We start from the raw sequence: 14,498 nt of genomic DNA, 5'->3' as shown, positions 1-14,498 counted from the left end.
TAAATTAAATTACATAAATCATGGCTTCTAAATCAAATTTATAAAATCTACAAAATCTGAAATTTAACAATTGATTTGACTTAACAGGCTTCTCATCTATTGGCAAAGAATATTGTTGTGTTCAACAGCAGCAGGCAAAACATTTTAGATTCTAATTTAACAAATATGTGGCTAGTGCTTTCTTAGAACATTTATGCACAAGCATGCAAATTTGATGACTAATACAACACACACTCAAAAGAATACATAAGTTCTTCATAATGCATAATGCATAAATGAAAAAAATAGCACTAAACATAAGCTATCTCGCAGAGATACATCACTACCATTGACAATATCAATAAAGCGTTAAAATCAATACTATAATATCAATACAATTACTACAATACACTTTGAACAAAAATCGAGCTCTTAAATAAGTGTAAAAAGACTTGAACTAGTAAATAAAAGTAAGCAAATTTAGAAATAGGAGGGGCAAAACAAAAGCACCTTAATGATTGGTTCTTCACTGGAATAATAATTGTCCATCAAAAGGACACGAAGAGCAGCAAGTTGCTTCTTCAGTTCGTCTCATAAAACAAGTAAATGATACATAATAGCTCCTTCTTATTCTCATCTAGTCATCTTTCCCCAAAACCCATATCAATAGTCATATATAATCCACTTTTTAGCATTTCCGAAACCAAATTCAATCAAAATTTCACAACATCATCACATCATTTCGTAGTAGTATTATGATAATATCAAGAATGCATCCACTCAAGTTCCAAATATTCAACATTCTTAAACAATTTCATCTATAACACTCAAAATTCTATAAATTAAAATTAAAAAATTAAAAAAAAAAAAAAAAAAAAAAAAACAATTTCAAGCTTGATTGCGCTACGCAATGTAAAAAATCAAAGCACAAACAACATTTAATTATGAAAATACGCAAACATATTACAAATCAGGTTAATTTCGAAAATGCGAATTACAGAACAATAAATCAAATACTCCAAAAATTATCAAATTTCAAATGCAATTAGAACAGGAGAAGAAATCTAACCGATAAAATTCGATGGATTTGAGCTCACTAGAAGAAATCATGTTGTTTAGACAATATTTTTGCTAATATTGTGGAAATTGAAGAGTGAGAATGAAAATTGGGATCTGTTGAGTGAAAATTGAGGAGAGAGGGAGGGATTTCCGGCAGCAGCAGTAGCTGCATCATACGAAGACGGCGTTTTCAATGGCTCGTCGTCCCTTCTTCGCCGCCGAATTGATCTCGTCAGCTGTATTTTTGGTTGTTTTCTTGCGTTTGATAGTTCGATTGAGTCGAAGCTAGGGTTTGGGTTTGGTTGTTGAGTTCTTGTTAAGAAGCTAGAGTTTGGTGAGGAGTAAGGATCTAACAATTGGGGTAAAATTTCAGAGAGATTTTGAGCCTTTCCATTGATGAAGAAGATGGAAAGTGTGAATCGCAGAGATGGATGGAGAAAAGAGGGAAAAGTGAAAGAGAGGAGAGAGAGAGAGAGTTAGGCAATTCAAGGGTCCTTTTTTTTTTTTTTTTTTTTTTTTTTTTTTTTTGACAAATACATGAAAGTGTTACTCTATGTAAAGTGTTACTTTGAAGTGTTACATACAAGTGCTACCTATTATCTAAGTGTTACAAAAGTGCTACCTAAATATCTATTTATATCTTGACTTATAAAGTGTTACCACAAGGTGTTACATTAGGCCAACTTTGTAGTAGTGCTAGTTTTGACACAGTACGTAGAATGGTGGGAATCAAACTCATGTGCGCTTATGTTGTGGTAGCTATAGCAATATGGATGGTGCTTGAACCAACTCTCGCAGCATCAGATTTAACCTTCGACATCGAAGGTGCTACAGCAGATACCTACTCACAATTGTTGACCGATGTGCGTAACAAAGTGAAGGATGATAAATTTGTATATGGCGGCCGCAAAGATATACCAGTAATGGCTGCACCTTCAGCAGCAAAAAAGTATCTTTTTGTCGATTTTACGGCATCAGAGGGAAGGACAATCACAATTGCTGTGAATTTAAGTAAATATTTTAATTTATATGTGATTGCTTATCTTGACAAAACTAATGGAAACTTTAGATCACATATTTTTAAGGATCTTCCCAACGATGTTAAAACGAAATCTCTTTCCAGAGGCAAAAGGTAAAGCTAATCGTCTAGTTATGAATTATAAAAGTACATATGCTGAGGTTGAGAGTAAAGCAGGTTCTAGAGCCAATTTGGGATTGGGAAAACAGCCACTAAAAATATTCCTTAACAATTGTTTATGGGAAGCCCGTTGTTGATACGTGTGAAGCTCGATTTATGCTCGTTATTATGCAAATGCTTTCCGTGGCAACACGATTTGCATTTATCGAGCAAATGATTGTGCGAAAATTTGAGAAAAAAATTGAAGAATGTTATAAACCCGACTTTAAAACGATCGAATTAGAAGCGAGTTGGCAGAAGATCACTGTAGGAATTAAGAATTCTAAGGGAGGTGTAGTCTCGCCGCCGCTAAATTTAAGGTGTCCTAACAATGAGCCTTGGATAGTGTCCAGTGTCGATAAAAATTGCTAAAGACATGGGGCTTCTAATGTACGAAGGCGCTACTACGACCGATAACAACCGAGTATCTCTAGCACTTGTCATCAATAAACTACAAAGGCATTTCAACTAGTTCATGACTTTTTTTAAAGCCAACAATGGTGATGATGATTATGAGGCTGAACTGTGAAACTAGCCTAAGGATTTGCTAAAGTTTTATTGTGTATGACATTCGTTCATGCATGCTGAGTAGAAGTTGTGTGATCATGATGTTATTGTGTTAATTAAGTGTAATAAGGCAACAATATGTTGAGTATGTATTGCGTGTAATCCCCATTTCCTAAATAAAAACAAAATTTAATGACCATCTCAAATAATTTTGTTGCCTTTTATAATAGTAAGAGTTTAGTTTTGTGGCTTCTCATAGCTGAGACTTCTATTTTACTAATACTAAAACAAAACGTTGTTGACATCATCAAGCCCCTCCCTATCCTATGTGTCGCTTCCTCATAAAAAAATTTCCCGCCAATTAAATGTATGATATCATTATTGATTTTTTTTTATTTTTTAAAAAAAATCTGATTTACAATTTTATAGATAAGCTCAATCATTGTTTAACTGATTTTATGGATAATGTCAATCTTTGATTTCTTCAAAATACTCATTTGATTATGGAATAAATAAATTAAGAGAAAGAGAAAAAAAAAGTAAAAATTTATAATCCTGCTATTACTTATTTCATATACTACCTCCGTTAAATATTAGTTGCAATTTTGGAATATTTTATATCTCACAATAATACACCAAAGTTGCAACTAATATTTAACGGAGGTAGTTATATAAATTACTTATCATCATTGATAGAGTATATAAACCGATCTTGGGCTTTCAACCATTAGTTTAAGTTTTTTGATTGAGTTGGTCCTTTAACATGATATCAAGAGCTAGCATGATACAATGGTCACGAGTTCAAATCTCATCTCCCCTCCTTTCAAAGTGGAATATTAAGCATTGGGTATGGTAGGGCCCATGCTACATCTACACTTCAAGCCCAATGGGCTTTCATGTGAGGGGCGTGATAGAGTAATAAACCGATCTTGGGCTGAAAATTTTTGTCTACACCCCGAAGTAGGCAGAGATGCCTTCACCCCCACTTCTTCCTAATGACGTCATCTTGGTTGTTTTTTTTCCGTTCTGAATTACCTATAAAATGTTCATTTTCATCACTATAAATGTTCACTTTTGTATTATTAAATGTTCATTTATGTAGACTAATTATTAAATGTTCAATTATGCTAATACAACATGAAATATTTAAATTATTGTAGTTTTGTATTTGTGTTTCTAGATGACTATTTTATAGTAGTACTCAAGGACAAAGAAAAAGTTCATTTCCTTCTCAATAAAATCAAAATGAAATTGTATACCACCAAAAATTGAACAAATGGATATTAAACGATACAATACAATTCCACATATATTATCAAACACAATAAAATTTCTCGATCCAAATTCGAAAAATTCAAGCTTGTGTTATTGGTTCATGTTACAGCGACTTCATGCCTTCTTGGTTTCCATCTTTTTGTCATCTTCCTTTTTTTCCTTGCTATTGTGTGGTCTAACTCACTATGTGCACGATTCTTATTTAACTAAAAAAAAAACTGTATTAGATTTGAAGCAAGAATAAATGTTGTAAATGAACCAATTTTCATATGTATATAAACATGGATAAGTATAAAAATTGACAAGATTGATAATGAAAATTAACATCTATCTGTATATAAATGAATATATATTAATATATAAATGAAAATATATAGTGGAAATGATCATCTATTAATATGAAAATGAACAACCATCAATACATGAATGAACATATTTACGTAATTCAATATGAATATGAATATAAAGGAACATATATTAGTTTGAAAATGACCATAAAAGATAATGATCAATGTACATATACATATACATAAAATATATACATAAATAAACATTCTTGAAGCTATCAATATGTGAATTGACTATACATCCATATGAGAAAAAGACGTATATTGAAAATTCAAAATTAAAATGAACCTGGAATATTTGAAGAAAATGACAAAATCATGAAACATTTATTCAAAATTTTATATGTTAATACGTCAAATTGTGAATGGCCATATACTATTATGTGATTAAACATCTACCAAAATAAAAATAAACATTTATCAATATATTTTTCCACTCCAAACTATGATATGACAGTATACTAATATGTAAATGAACGTTTATCAAAATGGAAATGAACATGCATTAAAAAATATATATATAAACTCACTACGAACCAAATTTATAAATACTTATATTCCTCCACAATCTTTGTTTTTCTTCTCTGAAAGTGTTTTCTTTATTCTGCAAAAAAAAATTAAAAAATAAAATAAAAAATAAATTAAAGAATGTATTGGTTTAATTTACTAGTTTTAGAACAAAAATTACTAAAATGTACTATAGTATTATACTTATTACGTTGATACAATTTCCATGGTTGATGTTTCGATTATGTTCTCGAAATACAATCGATCGCAACAAAAAAATAGTAAAACCTAGAGTTTATACTCCTTTTTTGTTCCAAACTTGAAGAAAAATAACTTACTCTTTTCGAATTTCGCCTTTGTTTTGTTGAATTTCGAAGTGATTGAACAATTTCTTATGATAATTTTGTAATAATTTTGTCATTAAAGTTTTTTATTATGAGAGAGAAAATGGTTGAGAAATGGGTGAGAATAGAGAAAATGGCTGAGAAATGGGTGAGGAGAGAGAAAATGCAAATGGAGGTTTTGTTTTAATTTTTTTTTTTTTTTAAAAAATATATATATGGAGTAAAAGCAATTAGTGTGCAGTATATATAGAGGTAAAGGGGTTAAACGTAGCGTTTTGATGGGGGGTGTAGGTAAAGCTCCCTACCCTAGAGTGTAGGGATAGATAATTAATCCTAGGCTTCAACAATTAGCTTAACCTTTTGGTTAATTTGGTCTTTTAACAATCATCATGCAACGCGTGGATACTAATCAAGTTGTTTATGTATGAAAATATTTGCTTAATCGGCACTCTAACATTTTGGCGTTGTATAACACATCACACACAATTAGGGGTGTGCAAAAAAGGACCGAGACTGGAAACCGGACTGGGACCGGGACCGGACCGGACCGTTGGATTCCGGGTCGATCTTCGGTCCTCACAAATTGGTGATTCTGGGTTTCCGGTCCGGTCCGGGTAAAAACCGGAATGGACCGGAAAATGTATTTTTTTTATTTTTGGGTGAAAATTTTTAATTTTATGTTTAAATTTCTAAAAAATAGGTACAAAACTTATAAAGTCTAGGTGTAAAATAGAAAAGCACGCAAACAAAAAACAAGACGTCATAAAATGATGTATATAAAGATATTAAAATGCAAAAAAAAAGAAAAGAAAAGAATATAACCGGTCCAAAACCAAACCGGATCGGAATAAACAGGTCTAGACCGAAACCCGGACCGGTTGATTACGGTCTGATCTACGGTCCGCACAAACAGGTGATTCCGGGTTCCGGTCCATTTCGGTCCGATTTTGGACCGGTGCACAGCCCTACACACAATACAATGAGGTCTACTCATGCGCAGTAGATATAATTAAAAAAATAAATAAATAAATGACCTACACATCGACTAAGATCTTATGACAGGTTATACCTAAAATAAATTAATAATTGAAAAAAATTTAAATACCCTATGGGTTGAGCTCATGGATCAAACTGTGATGTTTACCTACCATTTTATTAAACTGAATTATTGTATTCACAAATGCTTAGTTAACCTATTACTCTGTATTACGGAGTACTTATTAGGCCTGAATCCATTATTATTATTATTATTATTATTATTATTATTATTATTATTATTATTATTATTTTCTCAATAAAATGTAATTGATTTTGTAATTTCTCAGAGCCCTCTTCCTACAAATATCATTGTCCTTCATTTCTTCCTCTATTTAAAAGTCAAGCATGTTTTCAATTAGGATATTTTTTATTTTAACACCTGACAAAAATCTGAAAATGGGTTTTAACATCCGCCAAAAAACAAAAACGTATTTTAACACCAAACAAATGTTACAAAAAAGGTTTTTACCACCACTTAACGGTCTCCGTCCAAAAATTCCGTTAAGTGGGGTCCACAGTGACACGTTTCACCATTTTACTTGTTTTCAAAAAATAAAAATTTAAAAAAAAAAAAGAAAAAATAAAAAAAATAAAAAGAAAAAAAAGATTTTTTTTTTAAAAAAACTCAAACGACCAGCAGGCAGCCAGCCACCAACGGTGGCCCTTCTCCCCAGCCAACTCCCGAACCACCCCCTCCCAGCCCCCCGCCACCGGGTTTCGCCACCGAACCAGCCCTAACACCGGAAATCGGCGTACCCTCGCTTTCCAAAAAAACCAAAACCGGTTCCTCCTCCCTTCCCGCAGCCCAGAAATCGGGAACCGCCACCAACATTGAACCATTCCCCCACCTTCGAAATCAGTCCCGACAACTACGGTTTTGGGGCTAAGTTGGGGTGGGTTTCGGGATCCGTGAAGTTTGGGTGTTCGAAGGTGAGGTTGGGTATCGGGTTAGTGGTTAGGTGGGGTTGGTCGTTTCTGATTCAGGGGTGGTGGGGTTGGCCGTTTCCGCAACCTTTCTTCCCCAAAAACGGCGACGAATTCGGCCATTAATGGCTGAAATCGGCCGGTTTTGGGGCTGAGTGGCCTTAATCGGCCGTTTCGGCCATCAATGCCCGAATTCGTAGCCGTTGTTGGAGTAACAACCATAAAATCAGAGCACATCGAAAATCAGAGCAAATCGAAATTCATGGCTGGTGATGGCAGTGGTGGGGCTAGGGTGGTTTAGGGATGCGGGAAAAAGGGTGGGGATGGGTTTAGGTCGCTGGGGGGGGGGGGGAGGTGGTGCGCCGGTGGCTGCGTCAGCGACTGTGGGTCAAGGTGAAGAAGAAGGTGGCAGTGGTGGGGAGGTGGTGGCTTGGGCTAGGGTGGCTGGGTAGTTTTAGGTTTTTTTTATTTTTATTTTTATTTTTTTTTGTTTTTTTATTTATTTTTTTTTTCTTTTTTGGCCAATAATAAAGTGTCACGTGGCTCATGACCCCACTTAACGGATTCCTAAACAAAATCAGTTAAGTGGTGGTAAAAAACCATTTTTTATAGTTTGTCTGATGTTAAAATACATTTTTTTTTTTTGGTGTTAAAAACCATTTTTGGGTTTTTGTCATTTCTTTTGTTTAGTTGAGTATCAATTGTATGTTGATCACTTTTTTCCTATTATAATAAGTTTTTTGGTTGAATTTTTATAGCCAATTCAAATGTTTATCCTTATTATGAGATAAGTTTGTGACTAGATTCAATTCATTGATTGATGAGCACATTTAAGGGTGTACATAAACGAGACCGGACCTGAAAACCGACCTGAATTGGACTTGTTGAGACCGGACCTGATCCGGACTTGTAGATTCAGGTCCGATCCCGGTCCTTGAAATTCAGGGATTTCGGATCCAGTCTAAAACCGGGGGAGTAAAATTGTGTTTTAAAATATTTTTTTTTTTTTAAAAGTTGAAATACAGCTTGTTTAGTTGTTTGTAACCCTAAAAAAATAACTTCAGTGTTCAGCCGTCACTGCTCTTCTCTCATTTCTCCACTTCTCCTCTTCTTCCTCTCCTCTCAAAGTCAGAGGTAGTGCTTCAGCCGTCACTTCAGTCTTCAAATCGACCTCGCTGGTAGTGCTTCGCCATCGCTGGACGCCATCGACCTCGCTGGTAGTGCTTCGCCATCGCCAGACAGATTGTCAGATCCCTCTGTATTAGCAGATTGTCGAAGGATGTATTAGCAAAGTCTGCATCAATGCAAATCCCTTTATCCCTGTGCTCAGGTCATAACCTGTGACGCAAGTTAGAACCTGGTCCGTGGAAGTAAGGTGTCAGAGAAAGCCCAAGGCCCACGACCCAGAGAGTGCCTTCGTCTTCACCGTAACATTTTCTAATACTGTCCCATTTGAAGAGTATCCATGTACCTTTTTGTTTAATTGGTTTTGATGTGTTAGAAAATTGGTTTAATTGTTTTTGATGTGTTTTTGATATAATTGGTTTAAATTGGTTTTGATGTGCTGGTGAGGGTGGGTTTTCTTCCTTAGGTTTGTACTTTGCAGTTTCGAGTTTGTACGAAAATAAGAAAGAAAGAAGACGAAGACTGATTTTTGTTTTTTACTTGGGATTTTTTTTTTCTTGATATTTGGTTTCTTTTAAATTTGGTTAAAATATAAAACAGGTCTATTCAGGTCATAGAGCTATTAATAACAATAAACATGACACTATTTTATAAAGAACTAGCACATTGTTAAATAATATTATTTATCTCCGTGTTATTTGATTGTTAGTGAAATGTATTTTTATTTGTGTCATAATGTTCATTGTTTACTGTGAAATATTCTTTAAATTCTGTCTTTAGATTATGGTGGGTGAATATAAATAATGTTCATTACATAATATATATTATCATGTTCTTTTTTAATATTATGGATGTTCTTTAGATATACAAAAAGAACATAAAGCTGGATGTTCTTTGTAAAATGGCTATATGTTCTTTACAAAACAGTTATATGTTCTTTACAAAACAACTATATGTTCATTGCACCTTCTTTAAAAAAATAAAAAATAAAAAATCTGGATGTACCATGCTTGGTACATCCGCCTCTACAAAGAAAAGGCATTTCCAATAACGTATTGTCAAAATTGGGCTCAACAGCACGAACTTTAATTATTAAGGTGCACGTGGCAACATGAATTTTGACTAGGAGTTGTAACAACACCAACTTCTTCATCGAATACACAAAATATCATAAATGAAACCCGACATCAGAGTTTTTCTCGAAGATGTGGAATCTTTAATATATTATTAACTTTTTGCAAATTTTGACCTCATATTTAGTGCTTAAGGTCTAATTGACCCTAGACCATAACCGAGACATTTTATAGCACACAAATTAATGTGTTTTTGGTAAGTTTTGCTAAATTTGATCACAAAATTGACCCTTGCAAATTAAATGGCCCTTGAAACCTTGTTTGATCATTTTTTTTCTCATGCAATTTAAGGCACGCGATCCAAGATGATGCTTTATTATAATTAAACATTAAAGATAGGAAATTTAAAAAAAAAAACCACCTCCAAATACACCATTTTTCTAAATAACCACCCTTTTTTACAAAATTAAAAAAAACCACCTACAAAACACAAAACCAGTTTGAATCACCACCCCCTCCCACATTCCAGCCTGTTTTTCGACTCAGGGCTCACGTGTCACCACCATATTGGTCAAAAATAAAAAAAAAATCAAAAAAATTAAAATAAAATTTAATAAAAAAAAATCCCAACCCCCTTCCCCTTCTACTGCAATCCACCGGAAACAACCAACACCACCCAAACCAACCACCTTCGGGACCCAACCCCACCGCAACCAGCCACTACCCTTGTCGGCGAACCCCACCAAAGCCCCATCCCTTCTCGCAAATCCCAGCCGACCCCTCATCGCTGCTGCAAAACCCATATCAACTTCAGCAACTTCGGCCTCCTCCTTCACCGCCACCGACTCAGGTGCTGCTTTTGTTTTTACCTTCTTCTTTGTTGATAATCTTAATCTCTTTTGACAACACAAATTGACATTCATATTCAATCCACAAAAGAATCAGACATTGGAAATGAAGTTCGATAAATTAGGTTTTGAAAATTTGTGTAGTAATTGAAAAAGGGGGAAAACAATGAATTGATTGAAATGGAAGAAAGAGAGACAGAAAGAATACTTGTTTTGTTGGAATCGGCATCTTCGTCAAAGAAAAGGGCCGAAGATTTTAATGGAGGGGGCTGGGGTTTTGCGGCAACGATGGAGGCTGGCTAAGATTTTGTGAGCAGGGTGGGGCCTTGGTGGGGTTCGTGAGCAGGCAGGGATTCAAAACATGGTGGGGTTCGCCGACAAGGGTGGTCGCTAGTTGAGTGAGGGTGGTCCAGAAGGTGGTTGGTTTGGGTGGGGTGTTTCCGGTAGGATGGCAGGAGAAGAGCTGAAGGGGAAGATGGTTGGTATTTTTTAAATTTTATTTTATCATAATTTTATTTAATTTGACCAATATGGTGGTGACACGTGGGCCGTAAGTCGGAAAACAGGCCGGAATATGGGAGGGCGTGGTGATTCCTACTAGTTGTGTGTTTTGCAGGTGGTTTTTTTTAAATTCGTAAAAAAAAAGGTGGTTATTTAGAAAAGTGGTGTATTTGGGGGTGGTTTTTTTAAAAAATTTCCTTAAAAGATACCATGGCTTCAACAAAATCTCCAGTGGTGGGTTTCATTTTTTGTATTTTATTCACCCAATAAAGAAGTTTGCGCTGTTATAGCTTCTAGTCAAAGTGCATGATGTTACGTGCACCTTGTTAAAAGTGCATGTTGTTGAGGCCAATTTTGCCTAAAAAAATATGAAAAATATGTGAATCATGTTGAAGAAAATAACAAATGAAGTTCACATGTACAATTTCTTAGGACATCAATTATATGCATAAGTACAATAAGAGGACACATGTGTATTTTATTGTAAATGTTTGGCTATATAATAAGAATTTACGTAGTACCATACTACTACAATTTCACCCATCTCCTTTTACTTGTTCTTTACTTCTCCTTTCACTGATCATAAACTTTCTATCAGTAAAAACCTTTAACAAATCACAAATATATTTTTAATTTCTTTTAGTAAAGTGAATCACAATTATATAATTTGGTGAAATATATATAAAGTATATTTTATCATAAGTAGTTGATGTCGTCGCAGCAAAAAAAAAAAAAAAAAAAAAAAAAAAAGAGAGAGAGAGAGAAAAAAGTAGCACTAGGATGTGATATCTGTTATTCCTGGTGTCTGTTTTAATATTATATGTTATTGATGAAAACTAGTTATGATTTGTCATAGTAGCGAGAAAGTGAGCCTTATCAACCTTGTAAATATTGACTATATTGTACCATGTAAAGTTTTTGTTGATTTGACAAATATGATTCAATGTCCAATTGGGCTTGATATTTATATCGCTATCATTTCTATAGTTCGATATATATTTAAAGAGTCTTTCGTATATTATTCATGAGTCACAAAGTGGTTTTGTTCCGGGCCATCTGATTACGGATATTGTGGCTTATGAATGCTTTCATTACCTCACAAAAAAAAAAAAGGAAAAAAAGGCTATCTGGGCCTCAAACTTGATATAAGCAAGGCATATGATAGAGTGGAGTGGGAGTTTTTGTAGAAAATGATGTTAAAATTGGGCATGCTGGATAATTTTGTGGCTTTGATTATGAACTGTGTTAGTACTGCCTCGTTTGATGTGCTTGTCGATGGTCAACCGTCAAGGAATTTTAAGTCTAGTCGGGGGCATAGACAAGGTGATCCCATCTCCCCTTTCTTGTTTATTTTGTGTGCGGAAGGTTTGTCAGCTTTGCTTAGAGATGCAGAAAGCAGGAAACTCATTCATGGGGTAAAAATTGGGAGATATGTAAAGCCTATTTCTCACTTATTTTTTGCGGATGATAGCTTGCTTTTTGTGAGAGCGACGGAGGATGAAGTTGATAGTGTGCTTGGGATCCTTTCTACCTATGAGGTGGCTTCGGTTCAGAAACTGAATATGGACAAATCAGAGGTGTCATTTAGCCGAAACATTGAGCAAGAATGGAAAAATATGCTTCAGATGAAGTTCTCTTGTAAAGCTATCGAAGGACATGACAAATATCTTGGTTTACCAACCTACATTGGTGGATCCAAGAAACAAGTTTTTCAGAATATTCAGGATCGGATTTGGAAGAAACTAAAAGGGTGGAAGGAGAAGTTTCTATCTCAAGCCGGGAAAGCAATATTGATTAAATCAATTGTCCAAGCAATCCCGACTTATGCTATGCAATGCTTCCTGATTCCGACAAGTATCTTAGAGGTGGTGGAAAAATGATGCCGACAATTTTTTTGAGGGCAAAAAGGTGAGGAGAAGAAGATATGTTGGGTCGCTTGGGAGAAATTATACTCTTCGAAAAGACAAGGGGGGCTTGGGTTCCGGAATATGAAAAATTTTACAAGGCCCTTTTAGCAAAGCAAGTTTGGCGTATTCTCTCTAATGAAGACTCCCTAATGGATAAGGTTCTTAAGGGAAAATATTTCCCCCACTCAGACGTTATTGGAGGCTAAGATTAGTCCGAATTCGAGTTACACTTGGAGGTCTATTTTGGGTGTTCGTGAGGTCCTTTTGAAAGGTGTAAGGAAGAATGTAGGGGATGGAGCTACTAGCAATATTTGGCATGATACTTGGGTCCCAAACCTCCCTGGTTTCACTGTTGCCTCAAGCCAAAATGATGATGCTCATGAGCTCACCTATGTCCGTCAGTTATGGGATAATAGGGAATGGGATTTAAATGTCCTCAATGCAATTTTTTCCCAAACTGAGGTGAGTAAGATTCGGTGCATTCCCATACCTTTCGTTGATTGAAAAGACTCGTGGACTTGGCACTTTACTAAGGACAGTCAATACTCGGTGAGGAGCGCATATAATTTAATCACTGATGAGCAAAGGCGTGATATGGCGGCTGAGTCAAATAGTGGGTGTTTCTTTGACTGGAGAGTGATTTGGAGTGCTGAAATTCCCCAAAAATTTAAATTGTTTGCTTGGAGAGCTATCAAGAATGTTGTTGTTGCCCGTGGTAACCTTGCTTGTAGAGGTATAGAGGTTGATGTGCTTTGTCCTATGTGTGGAGAATGTAACGAGAGTACGCTGCATATGTTGGTTAAATGTGAAGATGCAAAGATGATTTGGTATACTTCTCCTTTGAGGTTGGATGTGGGGAGATTTGTAGGGGTACATTTTAGAGAGTGGTGCTGCTCGGTGCGTGAGACCTACAAAGATTCGGAGTGGTGGTGTATTTTTTGGTGCATTGCGTGGGGAGTTTGGCTTTGACGCAACAGGTGGGCTTTCTAAAAGAAGAGACTTTATAAAATGGAAGTGATTCGCAAAGCTGTGAGTCTCATGGGAGAATTTGAGTACGCCAAAGAGGTATGTAATATTAATCCACTGCCCCCACCCCCCTCGATTTTTGAGTGTGTTTGGAAGCCTCCCTTGGCTGGTGTAATTAAAATTAATACCGATGCTGCGATATTCTCTCCTAGTGGGGTGGGTTTTGGGGATGTGATGCGTGATGCTGTTGGGGATGTGGTGATTTCAACTTGTCTCAAGGTTGAAGGCTGTTTTGAAGTAGATGTAGTGGAGGCCCTTGCGATGCGTCACGCCTTAAATGTCACAAAGGAGTCAGGCTTCAGAAGTGTGTGCTTGGAGACTGATTGTTTGAAGCTGCTCTACCATTTAGTGAAAGGCATGGTTCCCTCTACGGCATTTGGGACGCGATTGTAAATGATATCTTGCAGCTTGCTCAGCAATGTCAGAGTTGCTCCTTTTCCTTTGTGAAGAGAGGTGGAAACAAAGTTGCACATGCCCTTGCCAAACTATGTAATCAATTTATTGATCTTAGAGTTTGGGTGGAGGATTACCCAAATGATGTAACTGCACTTGTGTTGGCTGATTTAAGCCATATTGTTTGATTAGTAAAAGCTTTTGCTTCCCGTCAAAAAAAAAAAAAAGAAAAAAAAAAGTCTAAATTTTGTATTGGAATGCAACAGTCTTTGTGTTGCCTATTTTTAGTCCTTTAAGCCGGTTTTCCTCTCTATGTGTAAACTAGCATGTGTCGAGCCATAAGACGCACCTCCCAAGCATATATATTTGTAAACCTAATTCCATTTAATATGGGCGTTAGAATAATCCATATCTCTTTGAGCGCTTATTTTAGGAATCATAAACTAGTATTATCATTGAGGAAGGACA

General features: G+C 35.5%; 2 protein-coding genes across 2 annotated transcripts; both read left to right on the top strand.

Moving 5' to 3' along the window:
- Positions 1–1,757: 1,757 nt before the first annotated feature.
- On the top strand, positions 1,758–2,174 carry LOC110704289 (antiviral protein alpha-like). The gene has a single exon (XM_021882080.1). The coding sequence runs from the start codon at positions 1,758–1,760 to the stop codon at positions 2,172–2,174; it is 417 nt and encodes a 138-aa protein (XP_021737772.1).
- A 9,720-nt stretch (positions 2,175–11,894) lies between these two features.
- On the top strand, positions 11,895–14,218 carry LOC110704288. Its single transcript, XM_021882079.1, has 4 exons — positions 11,895–12,569; positions 12,801–13,073; positions 13,146–13,438; positions 13,987–14,218. Exons 1-4 carry the CDS (start codon positions 11,895–11,897, stop codon positions 14,216–14,218), a joined length of 1,473 nt encoding a protein of 490 aa, XP_021737771.1.
- Positions 14,219–14,498: the final 280 nt, after the last annotated feature.

Source organism: Chenopodium quinoa, unplaced genomic scaffold, assembly GCF_001683475.1.
Source record: "Chenopodium quinoa cultivar QQ74 unplaced genomic scaffold, ASM168347v1, whole genome shotgun sequence".
NCBI classification, from domain to species: Eukaryota; Viridiplantae; Streptophyta; class Magnoliopsida; order Caryophyllales; family Amaranthaceae; genus Chenopodium; species Chenopodium quinoa.
Note: the sequence above shows the minus strand (reverse complement) of the source record. Positions and strands in the feature narration are given on the sequence as shown.

Coding starts and splice junctions, on each gene's coding strand:
- LOC110704289 (XM_021882080.1), top strand. CDS start 1,758: ATGGTGGGAATCAAACTCATGTGCGCTTATGTTGTGGTAGCTATAGCA.
- LOC110704288 (XM_021882079.1), top strand. CDS start 11,895: ATGATGTTAAAATTGGGCATGCTGGATAATTTTGTGGCTTTGATTATG. Junction 12,570..12,800: donor TTCCGACAAGTATCTTAGAG/GTGGTGGAAAAA, acceptor TCCCCCACTCAG/ACGTTATTGGAGGCTAAGAT. Junction 13,074..13,145: donor CAATTTTTTCCCAAACTGAG/GTGAGTAAGATT, acceptor CACTTTACTAAG/GACAGTCAATACTCGGTGAG.